The sequence below is a fragment of the Balearica regulorum genome, chromosome 5, assembly GCF_011004875.1.
Source record: "Balearica regulorum gibbericeps isolate bBalReg1 chromosome 5, bBalReg1.pri, whole genome shotgun sequence".
Classification (NCBI taxonomy): domain Eukaryota; kingdom Metazoa; phylum Chordata; class Aves; order Gruiformes; family Gruidae; genus Balearica; species Balearica regulorum.
In genome coordinates, this window is record NC_046188.1 from 38828559 (window position 1) to 38853275 (window position 24717).

Here is a 24717-nt window from a genome sequence, read left to right on the forward strand (position 1 = left end):
TATGCTTGCTAGGCTTTATGAACAGCACACGTAGTCTTTGACGGTGAAAAGTAGAGGGACTGTTAGAGAGAGCTCGTGAATTTCTTGACCCCATAGATGCCCAGCTACTCGCACAGGGACAACGTACAATCTCAGATACCTTCTACCCTCCTTGAGCTGCACTCCAGGGAGGCAAGACATGATGTTGTACCAGCTACAACATTAATTTCAGCACTCATTAAGGTTCTAAAGGCAAAGCCTCATTTCTATGCGTCATCAAAAAGGCAGTTAAGCCTGACACAACATACAGGCGGTTCAATGCTGACTCCAGGGAAAATGTATCACCTATTGAATCACAAGCGAACCTATAAATGCATTCTGCAGTGACAGATATTTGAAGAGAGACAGATTATGCATTTTCCCCTCTCATTAGTGGTTGTACTCCAGATAGGAGTTTGGGCTCTGTTTTTTCAGCCAGCCACAGAACCAATTGACTTGAGTCTTTCTAGCCTCAAAACACAAAGGAGAAGAAAGGGAAGGTCCATTTACACAGAGATCACGCTTAAAATGGAAACATTCCCAGGCAAAGGGTTTTCAACACTTTCTTGGTAAATACTGTAGTGATCTACAAGGCAAGAAGTGCAAGAAATCCTTGACTAGGGATTGGGAACCCAGTACTTCTGTTTGAGCTTCTATCTGATGACACCATGGGTATTGGCTTCACCAGATGAGTCTGGAAAGCTAGATGTTTTCTGATGTCTAAGGGAGGTGAGGGGGAAAAACAGCTGGATATTAAATTATGTTTTGGCTAAAAGCTGCCTGAAGCTAAATTACACACTTGTAATCACTTTGATTGCAAGGCAAAAACACTAGCAATTAATTGTGGCAATGTGACAGGATTTAAAGCAACCAAACAGAATTCTTGGTAGTACAATGTAAAAATCTGAAATCCATCAACATTATATGTGCTGAAATTAGTTCCACTTGCAATAGTATCAGAATGAGTTTCTCCAGTTAATAACCTTCTCTTCATCTGAATCTAATCTTGACAACAGAAACACCATCAAGAATTATGAAATGGAAAAATGGCTTCTGTTTAAAACAAGGAACTCTTAATACTTGCAGTCTGTCTTGTATTTCATCTCAGAGAAGCTCCGTAATCTGAAGTAAAGCTGCCAGAACTCCAGGTATCTTCTTTTTCCCTACACAGAAATTCTGTCCAGGCAAAAAAAAAAGAAAAAAAAAGACAAATTTGGCCATTTGCATGGAATTTCCAGATGCTGGGCAGCATAGTCAGGTGGCAGCTCTAATGTGGCTGCTTGATGCTTGGAAATGTCTATCTACATTGTATATGGACAACATACATCCACCGGGATTTGCGCGCATCCAAAGAGTTACCTTGTGTGTAGAACATACCTAGCATGCCCCCTTTACTGAATACTCCCAAGTAAGATGTGCCAGATAGGATCCAAAGTCTGTCCTGGACAGAAATATAAGAGCCCTCACATGAAGCACTCACTCTAAGCAATCTTCTAAGTGCATCCACAACTTGCATATGCATACGAGAAAGTTGGAACAATGCACAGGGCCACACAAGGTATTTACTAGTTCAAGATAGGTAAATAGCAATGGGCACATACGTGTTAGTACACACATCTGAAGATTCAGAACTAGATTTACAGGGACCTAACACCTAGTTGTGTAGCAAAATGAACAGCCTGAAGTAGATTTCTGGAATCAAAAAAAAAAAAAAAAGCAAGAGAAGATTTAGATGCTTAGAAAGGAATACAGACTGGGCAGCAATTAGAGCAGCAGTAACTACAGACAGACAAGAGGAAAGGCTGAAGAGTCTGTCTTCATTCCACATATCTAAGTACAAGGCAACTTATCCTGAGACTTGAGAAGATACCTCCTTTCAGTTAGGATTCATAGCCTTTAGCCATCTCAGAGTGAGGTGGACCAGGTTTTGTTTGTTTGTTTTAAAGAAAAAAAATCTCTTATTTTGGAGAAAGAGCAATGCCCTGAAGAAGGGGAGTTCAGCTTCAAGATGTTTAGTATTACATACTCATTTGATAAAGATACTGAAATTCCAAATGGCATAGGAATTACAAAACAGGTTTCCCCTATTTCACATACGTAATCTAATCACCAGCTCACGATCGTTTTTTCCCTTATTCTTTTAATTTTTTAACTATTCCATACAGAGATGAGTTTTAAAAAGTAAAGCAGATAATGCCTGAAGCTCCAGGCAATCTACAAATTTACAGTTACTGCTTGTTTCTGAAAGAAAGGAGATGAAACTCTCATCCACATCCTGAGTACCTGCCCTCTGGCTGAACCAGGCAGGTCAAAGGAAGCAGCATCCCTACTTCCTCGGCGAAGCCTCACCAGATGTACTCAACTGCTCACTTTGTGGTGCTCACATACCAGCTAACTCAGATTGAGAAGCATCTATTTAATTGAGCCTAAAAGATTTTCTATATATTTAATAGACACCAAGCTATGCAGCAAGCATGAAAACTATGGTACTAGAGAGCTTGTTCGAAAGCAGAACTTTAGGTATGTTGAAGATCTTCAGCCCAAAAGTTATACACATCCAGGTAGCTGTAGAATGGAAATTTTAAGAATCAAAACTTTAGGTCTAGACAGACAGTAAGCCCCTTAAAGTTTAAGTCATTTTTTCCCATCCTTATAAAAGGAGCAAGACATCTCTGCCTCTCAGAGACATGTCATTTTGGACTCAATGATGTTTATTAATGTATCCTTACACACAGGATATAGCATGACATCCTAGCATGGATGGCAGGAAAACCCTGTGACTTCTACAGTAGTAGTAACCACTGCATACATGGAAACTGATAGGTAAGGGCTTTTCTTCATGAAAAAAATTTACAAAAAAAGGTTGACAAGGATTCAGTGAAACACTTTACCATGGAAACCCTGAATATTATTATTTAGGTTCTCTAGCCAAACTCAGTATCGTTAACAATACGTTTTCATATTCATCGCAAAAAAATAATGCTGGCACAATACTGCAAGATTGAAACTAAAGATTCATTTAAAAACCAGGTATTTCAAAGTTAAAAATTAGTACAGTTTTAATTCTTCATCACATATTACCAAAATCATCTCTGTATTACTATTATCAACATCATCACATCCAGATATAATAAGACTGTCCCAAATTTTGAAAAGACTATTGTGATTTTGAGAGCCCATACCTGTTTCAGGTTACTAAGAGAAGTCTTCTGGTATTGACAGGTCTCCTGGTTTCATCAGAACAGGCTAGATGGCCTTGGCCTTATTTTTTTCAACTTGATACAAGATGGTCTGAAAGGGCAGGTATGGGCAATACCTTATCTCCAGATTGTCTGACAGTGCTTTAAGCTGTTTGTAGTGACAATAGGCAGTGGGTCTAGGTGGATCCAATCTCTGGAAGCCGTTCAAAATCACACAAACAGTGTCAGCCTCAGACTGGGGGAACAAAAATCTTACTGAGTCCCAGACTGACTCCCTGGTTGCCTTTTACAGAAAAATGGTGGTTAATATGCTAAACTGGAAGGATGTCTGAAAAATGAAAACATACACCTCTGTCTGGTATCACAGCAAATTCAGTAAGCAGCTGTTTAGAGACAAAATGGGAAAGACACTGAGCTCAAGCAAAATGGATTAGTTTTTGCTGAAATCAATCCAAAAACATGAACCCAACACTAGCAGCTGAACCTCAAAATCTTCAAGAATAGCATGGATAAAGAGCTCATTTCCATACAATCCCTCTGGACTGAACTGAAACAAGAAAGAAAACTGACATCTGAACATCTGGTACCACCACAATACAGAATATGAAAAGCTCTGCTACCCTTTCATTTCTGTGCCATATTGCAGGACTGAAATTACTACCTTGGATGATTCTGAACCATGGTCAAAAGATGTAACAAGTTCCAAATTCCCCCTGCCAACAGAAACAAAGACACTATAAGGGCATCTGCTTAGCCATCAATCAGGAGCCAGGCTGCCTCACTTCACATCCAGTTCTAAAACCCTCCACTAAGCAGGCCATGCTTTAAAGCAAGGTCTGCTTTAATTTAGCAAAATGCGCTTCGTTACATAAATGACTGACAAAGATCTTTCTTTCCTATAAACAATCATAAATATATGCCTCTCACATTCTCTAAAGCATCAAACAACATTTCAGTGTACTATTTTCTTAATTTTTGGAGGACCTAAGGCCAAGCTCGTTAATGAATTTAGTCCTTGAAAATCAACTAAATCTACTTACACAAGGAAATTAGCCAAAGTTTGTCTTCATTAGACTTGAAACTCAGGCCAATCTGACCTGCTTAAGGAGAAATAGAAGAAAACAATAATCACCAACATCAATCCATCCCCTGCCACACTGTGCTTGTGTAATTAGCTTACTGAAACCAATTAAATGCATGAAGATGCATTTATAAATAAATAAATGCTAAAAGGCTAGATGAGAAGACTTAATTATTCTTCCAAGTTCAGTGACAGACACTAAAATGATTCCATGTTTCCTTGCTGACAAGTTTAGAACAGGTACCTTTCCCATCCAAAAAATTCCACCAGACACCAAGTAAAAATATTTTGATTTGATTTTGTTCACACTCAAATCAAACAGGATCTTTGTAATACAACCTCCCATGAAATCATGGAGGAAACTCTCCAGAATCACATAACACCTCAGACACAAACAACAGATTAAATAAGAGTTCCTCTACCTTCAAGCCATCTGCTAGCTTGTCAATGAAGCTCCAGGGAAAGAATAGTTAGGGCAGGCTTCATCTCACCTGATTTTAGCCATCTAAACTTTTGACTTCAAGCTTAAAGTCTCTATTTAGGCTCCTCCTCATCTGAATAGAGATGGGCATTTCTAGGGAAAATAAATTCCACTTTAAGATATGTGTCCAAAAACCTAACTCATCTACAGCTGAAGCTAGGCAGAGGTTTATCTCACCTACCATTCCCTGGTCAAATTAAACACAAATATATTCATACACTGGGGATGATACTCATCTCACTGAAATGTGGTAATAATAAAGTGTTGAGCTCAATCTCCTCTCTACTTTTTCATCGGTCAAAACAGAACAACATCTTTCTCAAGCGTCTATTTTAAAATTGAATGAAGCATATTATGGGGGCATTTCTCTCTCAAACCATCTATACGTGCTGCCTGGATAGCTATCTCAAACCAGGCATTTCATTTAAGACAATGGAAACATGAGCAAGATGAATCCCTGACTTAGTGAACAGCACCACAAACATACATTTAGATTTAGCTGAACAGATACTGAGTGTTTAAATTTCACTTCCTTAACTCTAATAATACAAATAACCCATTTAGAGTATTTTTAGTAATAACAGTGTTAATTTAAATTGACCTTAGCATTGGTAGGGGGTGTTGGCACACCAGGAAGTCTAGAGGATGAGTCTAAGTCCATTTGGAAGAAAATCAAGCAGAAAGCCTGCAGAAAACAGAAGATAACCAAGTGCATGGAACGACCTGGGCTGGCAGCAATAGCATTAAGTCCACGAATCGACATCAGAACAAACCACCACTATGTGCTTCACCAGTCCAGTCTAACCGCAGTGACTTGGCCTATCCAGATTACTCCTTGAAATGCCTATGTGTGCAACTCCTGTAGACATACCTGAGCTAGTTTACTTAATAACAGCAATATGACTGCGCCAGCCAGCAATGCAGCATAGTCTTGTCCAGTCACTCACAAATTTATTCCCCGTTTTGGGTGGATGTTGCAACCTCATTTAAACACTGTAATGCTGCAGTTGTCGCTGTCTCAACACAATGGTTTGAAACAAACTGCAGCATGACTGTGACCCAGAGTAATGCTTTGACTGCAACACAAAAGCATTCTAATAGGCAGATACCACTTACTTCTTGACTATTCACTTATAATAATGAGAAAATGCTGGACTGATTTCCTGGACCTTCTTGAGGCAAAAGCCAGGTATGTTCTCCCCTGATATAAAGGCCTCATGGAAACTGGTCAGTTCTCTGATTCTGTTTCCTCCTACGCTATTTCACCCTGACCCAAAACACTTGAATTAATGGATCTCACCTGAGGAAATATTTTTTTAAATACTCATTTGAATTTAAATAATTCCTTCTATTTGAATTAATTAACTTTCCTGTTCCCTATGTAAACTAGAGCAGCATTAATTATCTCCCTTTTACAGACTACGAAAGTGAGACTCACTAAAATTCAATGACTTGCTCATAGGCAGAGACGAGCTCTGTGGTAGAGAACTGAAGCAAGAATCTGAACAAGATGGAAATAAAATTTCCAGTGAGATCAGTGGAAGTTATTTAAATCACATCCTGGTCAGGGTCCCCTGACACCCACTGATGAGCTTCAAGACACAATGTTAAAGGACAACACCAGGGACGCACCAACAATATTCTAAAACTGTATTAATGAGTATAACCAACCAGTCAACACACTTAAATCACAATCAAGCCCAATTATGAGAACAGCTGTAAACCAGTAAAATGTCAATGTCATAAGTCATCATATGAGCCTTCTTTTTTCCACTCCTCATTCTTTTCTTTTTCAAAGGACAGCAAGGTTTCCAGAATAATCCTCTACATACCATATGTGCTCTTCTTCCCAACTCTGAAGTCTAGGATTATAAAATAAAAGCTGAGATCCTCACAGTTATATAATTTCATGAGTTAGGACTTCAAGACACCAAATAAATGCAATAAAAGAGAATTGACAATGGCAGCACTAACACTTTGCAGGTGTCTATAAGCAAAGTCTCATGGGTAGTTACATGCCACTCAATTGGTCAAACAGACTAGGTAAGGAGCTCAAAACACTGCCATTCCCTTTACAGAAATTTTAAAAGCAATCTACTCAGTCTGCACAAAAAAAGCTTTACACTCCTAGCACACTTACAAATGAGCATGCATCATACCACCCCCATCACCCTCTTTATACTCTTTCCGGGTTTACAGTTTTATTGCTAATAGAGGATGGTGTTCTGAAAGAACTTGTCAGGTATTTTCATTTTCACCTGGATTTTAACTCCTGGACTGCCATGCAATGGTCATACACAATTTAATGCACAACAGCTGATTCAAGGGTAAAACTCCTGTAGGTCAAAAGATGGAGCTGGCATTTTGACTCTTCACTGCCTCTACTTTCTGCCTCAGTAAGATAGAAAACATTACTATTCTCATTTCTTAGCATTCTACTTTTGGGGCGCACTAACTTTGCATATGACAGAGGAAAAGCAAACAGGATCTATGTAGTTTGTAAACAGTAAAGAGGTCAGTATAGTAACACTGTCATAACTAATCCACAGCAGGAACTATTTGCAGACTTCAAATGCTAATTGATGTTTTGTTTCTTGACAAAATGACCTAGAAATTCCAACTTTCCTAGAAGTGCTTCTGCTGCGTGTTACCCTGGAGGAACTTGCTCAATCCTATCCCTTACTCTGAGAACCTGCCTTGCAATAATACTTCAACAAAGCACTTTTGGAGCTTACAAAAAGTAAGCTGGAGCTTATTTATTAAACTCTATTTATTTTATTAGTCTAAATGGTTTGCTGATGGGCTGAAAGCCTAGATTTACCCAGGTAGTTGGTATGTTGCTTCTCTTCAACCCTCTACAGTAACTATCAGCCAATAGTACAGACCATTCCACATGTCCAAGATTTCTATATCCAAAATTAGATCTGTATCAGCAAGTCTCTACCATGCCTTGAATCACAACAATAGGCACACAGTAAATAAAAATAATTTATTATTATATGCTTGAAAGGAAACATTTTCTGTATATTTAATAGAAGTCACATTTTCTGTAAAAAAACTCCTTAAATAAGCATCTCTATTCAATTACATACACAACGACAAGTAAGACAAAGAAAGGGCCTAGTTTTCCATTTGAGAATAAAGGTGTTTGGAACAATGCCTATACAAACCTACTCTTCTCCATTAATTCCACATGATTTTCCTGTAAGCATACCTGGGTTTCTATAACCAATTTAACCAATTTTGATTTGCATAAATTCTTCCCAGAAAAGAAACAATTATCTAACCTAATGATTTCTCCATTAATGGACATTTTGGCAACTATAGATAATGGAGCAGTCCTTGATTAGTTTCAGGAGGATTCTGACTAGCATAAACAGGCATTTACATCAATAAGAGTCTCAGCGTAAGTTCACTTCGAAAACAGAATGTTCAGTGTGCTGAGGGAATATGACAGACTTAGGTATCCTGAGTAAACTAAGGTGTACACAAAATGGGTTTTTTTGCTTTTGCAAGAGATGGGCATATATAAAGCCCTGATATCCAACGAAACTATACTAAATGGATAAAATATCTCCTCTTTAGATGCTAACAGCCCCTCTCCAACTGCAGCTCTAGGCTCTGTTTTTCTATCCTATACATCGGCTGAGCCTTAGCCCAAGATCCCAAGCCACAGCCCGAAAGAACAAGAGGACAGAATTCCTTTTGCAACCCCTTCCCTGCTCCACTCCAGCTACAGCTCTAGGCTCTGTATCTCTCCCAACCCCAATCCTAGCCCGAGCCCAAAGCATCACCACCAAACCATACTCACTCAAAAGTCCAAACCACCATTTTCTCTTGAATTTTCATTCCTTTATAAAAGGAACATTCTTCAAAAGCCAGCTTGACATAAATAACACAGGCATTATCACTAATGCAGCTTTTGCTCATTAAGCCACAAGAATACAGAGAAAGTGGCAGTTAACCCCTTAGTCACTGAAACACAGACGCTAGTTCTACTATAATGCTTCCTTCGAAATAACACTGTCAGCTGAGAACATGCCAAATAATGTGGTTTCCCTCTCAGCACAATGAGAATGATCAGACTGAAAAAAGGAAAAGGACAAATACTTTGAAGGGAAGGGATTATAGTTTAGTATTTGAAATGTAGTATAGATATACTACAAAAGGATTGTCTAAGTTCCATCTATCTAGCAGTTGAATTAGCAAGAAAACAGGCTTAGGAGTCATGCTTACAAAAGGACACATCCTCAAAACATGACCAAAAAAGATAGGCACTCAGGTATTACAAATCCTAGCCTACTTTTGGATGGGCTGCTTAACTTTTTGCAACCTCCATTTTTTCAACAGTAAAATGGAAATAATAATACTGCCTTTTCTGAAAGTAAGGCTACGAAGCTTAATTCATTTAAATTATGTGAAAGTCTTTTGAGTTCCTTGTATGAAAAGTGTTATTTAATTAAACACTGTTAATATTCCAAAGGAGCAACTGTAACAAAAAAATACTATGTATTTTACTGCCTATTGCAATTTGCATATAACTGCCCAACCCCCCAAAAGGAGTGCTTGTCCCTGTCCTGATAAGGATTATGCTAGTCAAAGTGTGTTATATGAGAAAAGCATATTCTACTCCAACTCAAAAACATTTTAACCAGTGACAAATTAAAAAGATTTTTAAAAAACTATTAAAAATCCTGATGGTTATAAATTACTTAGATTAATGTTCTTTTCCTGAGTTTCATGTACATTTTAAACTAGGTTTGTTTCTCTTTATCAGTTAAAATACATTCTAATCTCTTCTGATGTATTATTTAATGAATTAGAATGGTTCTTAACTATATTTTTATGGACACAGAAACAGAAATTAATGGAACACATTGCTTTGATTTGTCTGTCTACAAACGAGCCCAAAGTTGGTGGTGTTAGTTCTCAGCCAATACTGCATTGTTCTTTATTTAAATTTCATCTATTCCTAAATAAAGAAAAAGAAAACACAAAAGAGATGCTACAGCCTTAAGTAATACCAATCAGAGCAGAATCCAGATGTCCTCTTTTAGCTTTTCAGAGCTTAAGAACTCCAGGGTGTAGTAGCTTTCCCTCAGAGCTTTCATGTACTACTGTCTAATTCGATGATGCTTCACTTGATTATAAATGCTGGGACAAGAAGCCTCATAGATCTGAACAAGCACAACTATTACCGGGTTTTTTCCCTGTGCTGCAGTCACAGTGCAGATCACGGAGGCCAACTGTAATTCACCAAGTATGAATCTGACCGAAAAACTGACAGAAACACAACAGGCAAATTCTTGCCCCTGTTGTGATCCCCATCTGGTTGGAGAAAAACTTAAAGGCTCCAACTGGTCCTAAAAGCCCAGGAATGATAGAAAATAACTACCCAGAAGACAGCACTGGAGAAAAGGTTTCTAAGATTACTCTGCCCTGTCTATGGGCTATGTCAAATATGGGACTGAGCAGGAGTGAGCCACATGGTGCTTCAAAGGCTGCAGCTAGGTATGCAACACAAGGAACAAAGAGGAATGACTAAAGTAATTTAGATGGCCCACAACAAGTGTCTAACACAAAACAAGGGGGTGTCCGAACTCTCAACAGCTCAGGATCTCAAAGATTTGACTACAGTAGAAAGCTACAGTGTCCAGAGTCTTACATATTTTTTTTTTTTTTATATAAAGTGCCATATAGTCTTTAAAAAAAGCTTCATGCCACCTGCAAATCAGCAGCACTGAGACCAGAAAGCTTCTCTGCACTGCAATGGCAGACTTGTATATTGCAAAGTTAGGGAAAGCAAGCGAATACTACTTTGTGCTGAACTGACATGCTCCTTTCAGATCATTTCAAATATAATTTGGAACTAGTGTTACACTTGGAGGTGTAAGTAGCACAAACAAGCTATTTCCCTCATTCAGGTTTCCAGTTCGTTTAAAGAAAGGCTTCTTCCATATAGCACATTTTGACATACTGAGTAAAGACTAGCTCCTGTTTCTTTCACAGAGCTTAAACAGGATGTAGCACAATGATAAAGGTTTCTGCTTATCTCAGTCAACGCAAAGCCAAGCTCCAAAACCCATATAACATTATATACTCAATGCCAAGTACCGTTTGAAAACAGAACCTTTTAAAACATCAGTTTTCTTAGTCTAAATCAGATACAGTATCTTTGTAATAACCTCCTTCTAGATGTGCTACACTTTTTTCCTCAGGATTCAGAATTGCCACTTATAATCAACCAACAGAACAACATTTTTCTATTACTTATGTTGATCCGTTTCACAGACGGTAAAAGGATTCATCATCATGTCAGCCTCTTTACTGTTACCTACACTGCTCACTGCCTAAGAGCCTCAGCTGTAGCCCAGGGCCCAGTGGTGAAAGGCAAATCCCCAATACCAGTAGTTTCCTTGTCCTAGCAATCCTTTATAAGGCAGTACATATCCAAAACGAAATGAAAAGTAAAGAAAACTATTTCAACTACCTTGCCATGTAGTTTGTGGACATCATATCTAATTTGAGCAAATTCACGGAGTCCAAAAGATCCTCCAACAAGATACAGCTGGAAAACAGCAAAATGAAAACAGATATGTTAGGACTATTACAAAAAAGAACACTTGGCATACTGATCCAATTACTTTTCCAAGGGACCCTACTATTCTCCCAACAGAAACACCAGGAACTGAATAAAATAATCAATTGAAGATATGTATAGGAGAAGAGTGAGTATATGTAAAGTTAGAGTCGTCTTTCACTCTCTGGGCCTGATTTCCAAATTTCCTCCTTCACACAATGATGCTTCATGACTCACATTTTCTAGGGACTTCCTCTCCACTTATCCCTTCTTTTCCCACTCCATATGGCTTCCTGACATAACTGCAGCAAAGGAACCTTTACCTCACCACCACAGGATTTATTCTCAAACTCATCTACATCTCAAACAAATGTAGCAATGCCACATTGACTTACTCTGATGTCTGTAGCTAAGAGATCTAATCAAGTTTCTGAACAGACCAGCTGATTGGAGCTGTGGTTCAATGATACATTATCACATAGGCTAAGAAATCATATCTATCACACCTGCACTTTTATTATTGCCTCCTTAGTTGTCTTGCACTTCCCTCCACACCTGTGAAGCTTATGAACAAGAATAATAGAGAAATTAGGGGGGGACACACACCTTCATATCCGCATAAAGAAATTTTTCTTTCTTATAACAGAGGGATATCATAAAACTATCTATGTATTTTTACCATTAAGAATGGACAGACCAACCAAGAGATCAAGTATTGTTAATAAACACCATTAAGGATGTGAAAATCAGTTTAGAAATCTAGCTACTTTGTGGAAGAATCAGGCCTCTTGATCCTGCTCTGACCTGACAGATGCCGTCTGCTGTTCTCTGTTAAGGCAGATGCACAGGAGGCCAAAAGGTTTCACATTTAGAGATGCACATCTACGGAAGGTGGAAGCATAAGGAAGCTCTAAGGATCTGAGTGAAAAAAATCAAAACACCAAACCCCAACACCATCCTATTTTATCACACCACATTGCTGTTACAGCCATTTATTACCTGCTGTTGCTGCACTGGTAACTCTCTTCTACACAACGCTGGCTGATTTCTTGCTACGTATTAGGTTTGTGTCCAAGAATTTTTTTAATTATGCTGTGCAGGTAGTCAAAATATATGTTCTTTCCAAAAAGTATGCTATCCAAAGTTCAGGTCGCTGAGGCCAGAAAGCCATATTCATTCCATTTAAATTAAAAAGAAAAAAAATTAAAAAAAATTAAAAATTCTACATTTATTCCTTCTAAAAACTGGACTACATGATTTCGCATCAAGCAGGTAAAACTATTCACAACCATGTGAATGCACTCTGCACACACACTTAGATGCCGGTACATTACAGACTGGTACCCACGAACTATGTTCTCTGTTCACAGAACAGGGAACCCTTCACCAATAGCCAGGAGTTAAAGGCTCCATGGTCTCCTTCTGGCCTGGCCCTGTTGATAAGTCTAAGAATTTAGCTGATAATTAGAAACAAACAAACCAAAAATTTGTAATATGAACATACAGTTGCTAGGCCACAGAATTCTGATTTCAGAAAGCCAATCAGAAAATCATCATGTTGTAGCAAGTTAACCTTCAGCAACTAGAAAGCTGACCTACCAAAAACTGCATGGCACCATACTTCTATCATAACTGTTCAAGGAATTAATGATGATCTTGCAAATACTGAATCATCAAAATACACAACAGAAAAAAAGGTATTCATATAAGGGGGGGAAAAAGGTCTTCCTCATGTATCAGCATTTTGGTAAGAAAGAGTATCAGGAAACAGAAAATAAAGTATTCAAAATCATTAAAAAGACCCTGAACATTATTCAAGATTTATTCAATCAAAGCAGAAGATTTGTCAGCTGAAGAGATTGTAAGACATAATGCTGAAAGTCTCAAGTGTCAGACTATAATTGAATTTTAATATGGTTGACACCACAGCATAAATTTTTATTAGCTGATCTTCTTTAACTCCTAACAAGTATTATGTTAATTAACTGCCAATGAGTTGAGTTAACAAACTTTAGTCCTAATGAAAAGAAATCAGAAAGGCTACAGACAAGTTTATGGCTGGTACAAACCACACCTTATTGCCTTTGTGTATGGTAGCATGTTGTTAGAGAGTGGCTATGGCGGGGCAAAAGCAACTGCTCTACAAATGGTTTAGTACACAGTTGTTAAACTAGGCAGAAAGTAGCAATTACAAACTTGCATGAAGTATATACTGTTATGAGATGCAATATGAACAAGTGGAAGACCTTTAGCTGGCCTGTTCCTCATAACCCAACTACCACTTAACATAATGAAAAGGTACACTGTGGCTTACAAAGCCATGCTCCAAGCTAAAAAAGAAATATTACATTCTTTAGCTTTGATCATTTAAAACTATGTAATGTAGACTGTAAGTAAGGGAAATCAAATAGAAGGTCATTGCATGAAATAAGTCATGTGCTACTCATTTTGTCTCATCACATCCTACCACTTGTTTGACAGCAACCATCTATTATACAGCACATTTTACATTTGCAGCTATTACACATGATAAAGAAGCTGATACACACACATCTCTCAGTTCCTTTAGACAGGTTTTGGCCTGAGACTGTAATTTTACTCACATCACCTTTATACTACTAAAGGGAAAAAACCCACTTGGTTTCCAGTATGCTTTTGCTCTTCATACAGCATAAGCAGTATAGCTAGCCTGGCAAGTTGGCACATTTCACTTATCAGGCATTACCAGTATAATTGCCTTTAGACTTCCATGGTTGATTTATCTTACAATGATACATCAGTTAGGCTGCATCAGAGTCAAAGCACACTGATGCTGTAAGAAATTACAAATGTTACTCAAATATTACACAGTGTAGTGCTGGAAGGGTAGGATTAAGATTAAATAATTTTCAAAAGCCCAGAATACACACAAAAATATAAATATGTTTACAAGTTTACTTCGCCAATGTACTAAAGAACCAAACATGACGTCTAAGGCTTCATTGCAAAACCAGACCGGAATCAGTCATATTCAGCACTTATTTAATCAACCGACAGCATATCAATACAGTTAGCTGACAGCCCTGAGCAGGAATTCCCTTGATATACACAAGTCAGAGCAGCAATGGACAGCTATTTGGTCAATTAGATTTTTGAAAACTGTGTTTAAAGGCCAATAAAAGAAGGTATAAATGAATTTATGCAACTATAATAGCATTGAAGGTAGTAAAGGACTCAGTGACTGACAATGCATTGAGTGGAAATACTAGTCTTGGTTTAAGTGTTTCCTTTCTCTTTTGTGCATAACGAGGAAAGATGTCCTCACTACCTTTCTTTAAGTTAACGGTATTTAAAGGGAAAAATACATGCACACAAACAAAAATGAAGCATCAAGAGTCATCAGTCAAAATAATTAGAAGTGGGATAAGACTCAAGTTAAAAATTCTAGCAACACTATCAGCTTGTTGGCTTTGCATATTCTGTACGTCTCATGTACAGTTCTAGTTTTCCAATTTGTAAAACAGAGATAATCTCTACATTCCTTGCAAAACACTCTTCAGTTAAAAAAGCACTACAATGGATGAAGTTGCTCAATGTAATCCAAGGGCAACAGCAAAGTCCAGTATGTTCCATCCACTAGTCCAGACATAAAAGAGACAGTAGGAGCTATTCAGGATGCCATACACATAAAACAGCTTGGCAACAGTTATATGAATCCAGGCTCAAGCTCATTCTCCAGTTAACTGAAAGGGGAAAAATAATGTCACATATAATGCAAATTAAGATATATTTTTCTTCATTCCGATTTTAGAACCATACCAATACTTAAATCATAAAATGTTAAGGCATTGGCATCTGAAGAGTACTCAAGCTGGAAAGTTCAACTATACCTGCATTCTTTCATTGTGAGGGAACTGTTCATTTTATATGCTTCAGAATGTGGAACAAAAAACCATTATTATGTAGTGAACATAATCTGTCTAGTTACTTGAATGCATTCAGCTGACTGATGAAATGATATCTTCTCACTTTTTCCTTTACACCTGAAATTTACCTTAAGAAGGCAAAAATCATAAAACATACTAGTTAGCCAGCACTTAACACCAAAGCAAACAGCCTAACAGCACTGCTAGCACAACCCCCCAATAAAGATCTCATAATGGATTATTCCTTTATGTTTCAGTGAGTACACAAAAAAAACCCTCTACAATGTTGTAATGCAATTACGCATGCATGGAAGATTTGCATGTTCCAAAACAAAATGAAAGATAGGATGTGACATAAGAGCACCATCTGTCACATACACTCAGCAACCTCAATAAATGTTTCATGTAAAAAAATGACATAGAATTCTCTTTAATAACATTCTTTTAAAAATTCTATTTGTTCACTTCTCCATTGGGAAGTACGTTATGCAATCAGTTACGGGTGGCATCAGACTGATCCCTTGAACCGCATCTTAGCATGGCAAATACTTGTATTTGTCACCAACTACAGTGAGATGGTCACTGAGGACTCAACACCAGAAGAACTTGGGACTTACAGAAGATCCCTATTTTTTTTAGTTTCTTGCATGATCTAAAGCAGCCATTTTCAGTTCCTTGGGTTAACAAAATAACAAGAAACTATTTCTCTGGGTGCACCAGCAATTTGCAATATTATAGGTGTCCCTGTTATTAGAGAACGTCGTTCCTGCTATAGTACCAATTGTGAAAGCCAGATTACAAAATTACATTTGTCGTAAATCCCTAAATTAACCAAATCACAATATTTAGCGCTGGCAACATCGATTATGAAATGGTGGAAAACGTTATGATATATATATGACTGCAGAAGGAACATGATAATTTTCTAGCCTCTTCTTCAAGACTGCTGCAGCAAAACCCTCCAGCTATTCATCAAGAGCTTCAAAACTGGAACAGTCAATATGAATGATTTTATTTTAGTTTGCAGTCATCACAGTAAAAAGGGTTTTGGGGTTTCCTTTTTAAAGAACTGTCGTATGTGCAGTGTAAGACTGGTGAAAGATGGCAATTTGACAGCCCAGAAGACTGAAGTCTCTTTTTTGTTCCCTAAATAAAGTAGCAGGGCAAACTGCCAGTCCCAGAAAAGACCCAGGCAAGTCATCTTAACCTGAAGCGCCCCCCTCTGCCAGCTCTAACTCTCAAGAGTTTATTTCCCACAGCCATTCCAGCACTTTGCTCTAAGGCTGAAACTGCTGAGAAGAGAGAAAAACAGTGCAAAATCTACTCAGAATCTTACTAAATCCTCTCACCACCCTCGGTGGGAACAGAAGAGGCTCTACCTTTTCTTCTTGTCTGCAACAACTGGAAATCATATTAGTTCAGATCAGAGGCCTCCTTTGGGGGAAAAAAAAAAACCCAAACTATACATCCCTTAGTAGTTATTTCATTCAAAATCATGACAAAGTAAGGGAATGCACTGACTTACTGCATATACTAGAATTCACAAATTGCAGAAGAACTGAACTGCATTACATTCAAAAATGGATGAAATATGCCAGTAGATGACCACACGGATACCATGCTGGCAACCCGGGACAGCAGCTGGTATAAACTGGAGCCAATCCTGACAAAGGAGAACAGTGTAGTTTTCACAGCACGTACAACTCTGTGCAAAATATTAAACTTGACCCAAGGTAGCAGGTTAATTGTCTCAGTATATACGTTCAAAGCAATGATTTTAAAGATTGCAAATATGAATGGATACAGGCCAAAGTACAACAAAAACTGTCTGTATCCTTCCAGTGCTACTATTCTATGTCTTAGGAAGAAAACAAAACCTTTGTTTATTAAAATGTCCATTCCATAACAGGTTGGAAATCACAGAAAATGCATTTAATAGAAACCAATCTAAAAACAATGTAGAAGAAACAGAAACTCATATGTTCCTCAGCATGAGCACTAGCGGAAAAGGGCATTTTCAGCCACAGCATTGTCATTTTGTATTACACACATTGCTTGGGCTGGTCGGATGACAAGGGAATTTCACTCCAGCAGCTGCAGCTGTTTGAAAACCAAGTCTGCCGTGGTGGTCAAGCTGCAGTTTCTGAACACCACCTTCTCTTTCTTCATAAGCTTCTAAAAGCCAAAATTTCGATTCCTTATTAAAATTATCATTCCCACTACTCACAGGTTCAAATCTAGCCAAGGTATGCTACAATAAGAAATTCTTCACATCTCATGGCAACCTGGTGTTCTTGTGATGGGTTAGGCCCAGCTCAAAACAGCAATAAACTGAAACCTGCAGTAAAGGACATAAAAAGGAACCACAGCTACTCAAGTCATACTTCCTTATTGACAATGCTGGACAGGGGATGAAGATGAAATGTGCTAAAGAGTAAATATTAAGCTTACAACTTTACCTTCACCACCCCTCAAGGGGGGTGGAGACTTAGTGTAGGACTAAACACATAAAGTGAAAACAGGCAAGACTGTACTTATGCTCCTGTTCTGACAGCTCAGCTCAGACCCTCAGTTCCCCTGAGTGCCAGCACTGAACAATGCAAATATACTCTTTATGTTTTTAAACGGAACAGAGGGGAAATCCAGCGCATAAAAGAGTGCCTGCTAGTTTGTCTAACATTTATCTGTAAAATAGTACTCAATGATTAAGAATCAAAAGAAAAGTTTAAGGCGTTGATTTAAAAGATGTGCTCAGAAATTTTAAGGCCTGACAGTCAACTGAAAGAGGGAAGTCAGCTAATTCAGACTGCACAAACTGGAGTCCACAGAAGTCCATTCAGCTTGAACACGTTGGCTTCCACTCTGGCACAAACAGTTCCAGGGGGTGGTTTTCTCTGGAATAGCTCCACGCTCTGCTGTGGACTCAAACACACACAGATGAACAGGAGATGCAAAGCAGAGGTGCAGCAGAAGTCAAAGACATATCTCATCATAAGCTTAAAGACCCAATATTTATAATACAAGTCACTGAAGCATAAAAGCGACACTCTGATTTGCTGATTGGGAGCAACCACTTTAAAATTCTAAAAACAGTTTTGTATGTATTGCTTTTCTAGGCTACAAATGTAATACTTGTAGACTTTTACTGGCAATCATAATTTATCTACAAATATTAGAAGTCAGAATTCTGTTCTCATGGGTAAATGTTAACTTCTATTCATCTCTCAAAAGCATATTAACGTTTAAATCAACTGTTCTGCATACGTCAAGTTTTATTGTAAAGTTACATGAAGTAATAGATAATAGTAAAAGTGCTGCAATTCAATATTATGAATTGTTCAAGGTGATAATGTGAATGATGTTAACAAAAACCCCTGACATATCTAAAAGTGAAAAATGCTAATTTTAGTAATCCTTTTTCATACAATACCAGAAGATAATGTAGTAACAGTTTCTACACATAGACACTGATGGCAACGATAGATCTCAGAAATGTGATTACTCCTGAGAAGAATTTTCCATATTTCTTAGTGTTCATGTCATCTTTTATGGCCAGATTCTCCAGAATCTGTAGCAAAAAGTGTGCCTTGTGTTCAGCATGCCCTAGGACTCAGAATTCAGCAGCTTTTTATGAAATGAATTAGGAATGTTGTATTTAAAGAAATCTTTGGAAACTTAGTTATTTAAATACATTTAAATGATAAAAACAAACATAGTTTCCCTACCCATTAATCCTTTACAACTTCCACTTTCAGTGACTCACAGCACAACAAAATATCATTTCACAATATGTGCAAAACACTTCTGAGCATCGGTCATGGCTTCCACACGACCCTGACTTCACCAGTGAACAGAACTAATCCACAGACATAATTTCATGTCCTGATGTCTGGAAAAGGCTTTTTGTTTTGTTTGTCAAAAAGGTTGAGCGGCAACTGGTTCATTAACAAGGGCCTGAGATGCCACTGACATTCTCTAATGGTGCCTGAAGCACTGACCATATTGCGGAGTAGGGACCCTTCTCTGATCTGACCTTTTTTCTTGTCCTGCACATGACATGCACTCTTGGCAATTCTTGACAAAGTGCTTATCAAAGTAAACTTGCACTGTTCAAGGCCGCAATGTAGACGGCATTGTAGTACAGTTTGTGTGCATAAACACTGATGGAAATAGATGTTAGAAACGTGTTTATTCACTGAAAAATCTTTCACTGTTCCAAGTTAACCCCATCTTCTCTTTTGGCAACACTATGCGCAGCACGTAAAACACCAAGACAAGATCCAGAAGGAGAAGGAGATGCACAAGCAAATTACTTGTAAAAGCATGGTCATTACAGGATGAGGGAAAAAACCCACAGAAAAATGAAAAGTCAAAATCTACAGCTATAGATATGAAGGATATTGCAACATACCACAAATTTGAAGCTTGCAGCACTACATATACAGTGCAATAGACTTAATTTAGGTGTGCAATAAAAATCACCAAATGAGCAACAGACTGTATTTTCTGTCTGCTAAGATGCCACTTCAGATCCTCAGAATTTAATTTTTCCCTTGCAAGATGTTGACAGCAGAACTGGAACTGCATCTATACCTTCATTTTGCAACTTCGAGAATATGAAAGATCCTTGTCTAGAATTGGACAGAGATAGACCACAAATGCAAGTTTTGGAAAGTGGTGTGAGCATATGAAATAATTGTTTTTTAACATGCATTTTTAAAACTGTTACCACTTTGCAATTTTGAAATCCAAGCATGTTTCCTCAATGATCTAGAATCACTGTTTATACTTGTCTGAAAAAAATTACTTTCAGCAGCCTTCAAACATTCTAACTGCACTAGAGAAGTAACCTTACATGTTCAGTGTCTCATGAGAAAGGTAGGACACTGGATCCACCAGCTGTAATACCAAAGAGCCTTGTTCTCTCAAGACCTTACGGAAGCATCACAGCAGCAATAGGACATTGACAGACACATCCCTTTTCCTCAGGTAGAGCTGACTGTGGAATATAAAGCAGCAGCAACTGAAGCTCTTCTGTAACAGAACCAAGCATCTTGAAGGCTTGTAAGTAGTTAAGCTTCACATGATAAGGAAAGAGTTCCTGTTATCACGACAGGAAACGGAGATGTCAATATAGCCGACAAAGATGTTTAAGTTACCACAGAGGTGGCACAGCCCTCCATCGCAACAGCAAATTTTACAGGTACATCTGTAAGCTCACTGGAATTCATCCCAATATCTACACAGATGTTACCATCTTTACCAATGCTTTAGGACTACTCACCCCGTAGCGCTCAAGCTGTTAAGGTATTCCATGCCAGGTTACATCACTCTCTCCTGCATGCTTGTTTTATGCCATGCAGAGATATCTTATCTGTGAAGTTTACAGAGTTAAAGAAAACATTCACAAATCAAGGTTTCCTGCAGGTTTAACTCCTACCCCCTGCAGTCCTGTTGGTGCTCACAAAGAAACACTCTTATCTTCTGAGAAAGTATGACTGAAAACTGATTTACACATCTTACTCTGAAATCTCTTGTCAGTTTGAGGTTTAAAGATCGACCAAGAAAATTCCTTCTGCACTGAAATATTCTAACAGCCCCAAGCCCAAAAGAACAAAGAAAAAAGGATCAAGATAATTTGCACTAAAAAGTAAGAAATATTTTAAATATATTTGTGCATGCATGTGTATAATGAGACACTCATCTGACTTTGAATTATGATCTTTTTAACCTTGGAGCCTTTAGAAAAAGTGGCACAGGGATTTTTTATTCAAATATGCAGTGTAAGAAGGGAATATATAAAAGCCGTTTGATTTTTTTTTTGTAAAAAAAGTAAATATGGTACTGATGAAAAGTCCAGCAGTATTGAAAAATAAAGTCCTGTACTTGTCTAATGAAAAAAATTATGTACAGGATGCAAGAATTTAACAGAAACCTTTGGTTTCAGTATTATCAACAAACTCAGCAGAATTTAAAGGGTTACAAAGGCATGCTCCTTCTGATTCTGTGCATAGATTCAGTGCCTTTTTTGCTGTAATTGATCTTTTAGCACAATTCTGTTTAGCTTTCAGAGTTCAATAGACAGCTGGGGAACCGATAAGAATTGTATGAATTTTCCTTTTTCTTACTCCTTGGGAAGCCTTTTTGCAGCAACACAGAAACATTCTGAAGTATTCACAGGGGAGAATAATTTTAAGGCAGGGAGACACGAAACCCTGGAAAGAAATGCAATAGAATACTTCTCTATGTAATATTGTCTCTGGAGGAAAGAGCTCTGCAGCAACAGAAACGGAATGAAATTTAGCAGTACAGAGCCAAAGAAACCAATCTCAAAAATTTCTGCTATGACCTATGGCAAATCAAGCAAAACCACTAGGAGGGCCAGAAGGACAACCACAGGTGTACCCTGGCCTGGGAAGCTAAAGTCCTAGTTCCAGCACTAAAGCAGAACAGAAAATCTGCACCATTGCTGCCAGATGTATCGTGAGTGCTCTTTCCTAACAAAGAGTAATATTTTCCTAACATCTGATCTAAAGCTCATTTATTTTGGTACTTCTTTCCCAAGCTATGAAAAGCAATCACCTCTCTCAACATATGATGTTCTCAAACTTTTCTAAAATAAACTACGTCAATTCCTTCAAGCATTCCTTAAAAGCAGAATGTCTGCTCTATCTTTTACATTGCTCTCTAGACTTTAGTTTGTCTTCATCATCTCTACAATGGCATCACAAAGCTGGAAAATTACTGCTGCTGACAACTTTAAGTAGACTGGAAAAGTCCTGTTCCACGTTTTACTTTACTTTTGACAAGTTTCTGTGTCTTATAATGATATTGCTGTTTTTTCACAATATTACAGCCCACATTATTTCTGCAGAACACACCCCAACTAAGGCATCTTTCAATTTGGAAGGCACCTGATAACTACATTTTATAGTATTTTTCAATCCTTTAAGAGCACAAATGATAAGAAGCACATCTTTGCCATACTTTCTCTGAAGTGCAATTCTCCCAGGAAAGGCAATGTAGAAACGTAGAAAGCTTTATCAAAGACAAAATCTTGTGTATCAGCTGCATCTCCTCACCTACTATACCTATCAAATACCACATCTGAGACATTTATTATTGAAAAGCAGTGGTGACATTTTTTCTCCACCAGGTCACCAAATGTTTTCCCCAAACCTTTTACGGCGTTAAAGTTGAGCTGGAGAGTAAAAAATTGCCTGGGTTTCCCTCATTTTGAAAGAGAAGTAGCAATCCTCAAATAATTACATAAACAACAGGACTGTGACCTAAAACTATACCCAACTTTAAACATCTAAGAAAGGTGCTATTAAACTAAAGAATAATGTCAGAGCCCTCAAAAATGACATGAAAAAATAGAAAGCAAAAGAAATTCAGCCTAAGCATGAAAGCAGAAAATTTCTGGACAGGATTTTAGGTATTCATGCATGCAGCAGGATATCTAAACAGCTTGATCACTTTATGAAAGGTGTTATATGAACAGGTTGTCTGCAATATCAGGGAGTGGAATTGCTGAAGCAAATGATTTATACAGTTGTGATATTACCACACTAGTTTGTTGGTTTGTTTGGGTTTTTTAAATCTGTTTTCATTTCTTACAAATATCTTCACCGACATTTTGAGAAAAGATACTTCAGTGTATTCAATTACATGAGTATTTCCACTTAAAGTCCTTCCTTACTTTAAAATAAATGGTCTCAAACTTTTTCAACTCTAACAAGCGTCACTGTCCCTCTTTGGACCACTCCATTTTTCTGAGGTATATTGCTGAATATTTGAGGAGGATGACACTAATTTCTATAGAAGCATTATGAAAACGTTGCAATTATCCTTTGCCCTACTCTTTACCCACCTTGAAACCCGCTTACTTTTTCTGAATCAACTGTATACATGGAAAATGAGACATAAATTGCATAAACAGAAACCACACTGTCCTGGCTGCTGCTTTTGTCTTCCTTTCTGAGTTCTTATTCGTAAGTGCATCAGAATTGTTTAATTTTTCCTCTGATGTGCACAGGTACTTCATATAGGCAACTGCAATCTATTATGCTGTCTGTCTTATAATTCGTTTTCATTCCTTTGACTTTATTGATCTTTTCTAACCTCGACTATTCTAATAGTTATGCCTCACCTATTGCTCTGAGGACCACTGTAACTATAACCTATCAAGTCATTTAATTCATATTCTTTCCATTCATTTACATGTACAAATTCTCAGACCCACACCTGCCGTTGCGGTTTAAAATCCATTGAAAAGCTAAAGAAAGTTAGACAAACACATAACCAGTGTTTTAAAGAAAAAAACACCAAGATGCAATCACCTCAACTTTTAGTTAGGAATACCTTTAAGAGTATGTTTTAAACCCCTCTCCCTGACCTCCAAAGGCAGCGCTGAGCCCGCGGGCAGAGGGGGGCACACGGCCCACGGCCTCCCTCCACCTCCTCCCCGGGCACACACCGGTCCCCTCACGTTCCTGACAAGCGTGAAGGAGAGAAGCACCGTCCAGCAGCTACACAACGCCGCCCCTCCTCCCCGCCAGCACAGATTCATCCACCGTCGTCCCCTGGACACCAGGAGACCTCCCCGCGCCGGGCCGGCACGACGCTGCCTCCCTGTCCCCCCACCACACGGCCTGGGCCGTGCCCTCAGGGGACCAGACCCCCCGGCCCTCAGGCGGCGGCGGGACCTTGGCACCCCCCGGAGCCCGCTCGCCCCCGCGGGATGCCGCCGGGGCGGGGCCTGGCGTCGCACCGGCCCGCCCTCAGGCCGCGCCTCCTCCCCGGTGCCGGTGCCCCCCCCCACCCCCCCCGCGGTGCTCACCAACAGGGGGACCCCGAAGGTCATCGTGCGGCCCCTCCACAGCTTCCGGAGCCTGTCCATCCCCCTCCCTCCCCATAGGCCCCGGGCGCCACCCGCCCGCCTCCGGCCCGGCCTCAGCGCTTCCGGCGGGGAGCGGGTCCCGCAGCATAGCGGCTCCCTCCGCCGCGGCAACCGGCCTAGTGAAACTGGGTTCCGCCGTGGTGCCCGCGTCCTGCGCTCCCTTCTGTGCGCCCGCGGGGTATTTGGCAGAAGGAGGTGGGTTGAGCAGCATCCAGCCGGCCACCACCTCTGCAGCGCGGCCGGGATTAACGAGCTCTTACCCGCGTTTCTCCAGACGTAGCTGATGGCTTGTTGAAGTAATTCACAAGAAACAGGGTGGTCAGACTCACTCAGCAAGCCAGGCACTTTGCCTGACATGGCTGCTGCGGCCAGAGGCCTCGGCAGGCCTGGCTCTCCACTGGCCACAGGCTGGTACAGGTGCAGCATGCCCAGAAGACTAAAACATCATCAACTTACCAATTATAAAGCCGCAGGGTACTTCATGGATTTCTCTGGGTTATGCACACCCACGCACGCATGTTATCGCAAAAGCTCTTTGAATTATCAGACG

The 24717-nt window shown here is 39.1% G+C and overlaps 1 protein-coding gene across 1 annotated transcript in view; it reads right to left on the reverse strand.

The window, feature by feature from the left end:
* Nucleotides 1-24244, reverse strand: part of COX16 (cytochrome c oxidase assembly factor COX16) — a 48687-nt gene extending 24443 nt beyond the window's left edge. Inside the window, exons 1-2 of the mRNA XM_075754273.1 lie at nt 24108-24244; nt 11271-11348 (exon numbers count right to left, since the gene is read on the reverse strand). Coding sequence (XP_075610388.1) covers nt 11271-11348; nt 24108-24167 — 138 coding nt within the window. The 5' untranslated portion in view covers nt 24168-24244. The remainder of the gene's footprint in view (nt 1-11270; nt 11349-24107) is intronic.
* Nucleotides 24245-24717: the final 473 nt, after the last annotated feature.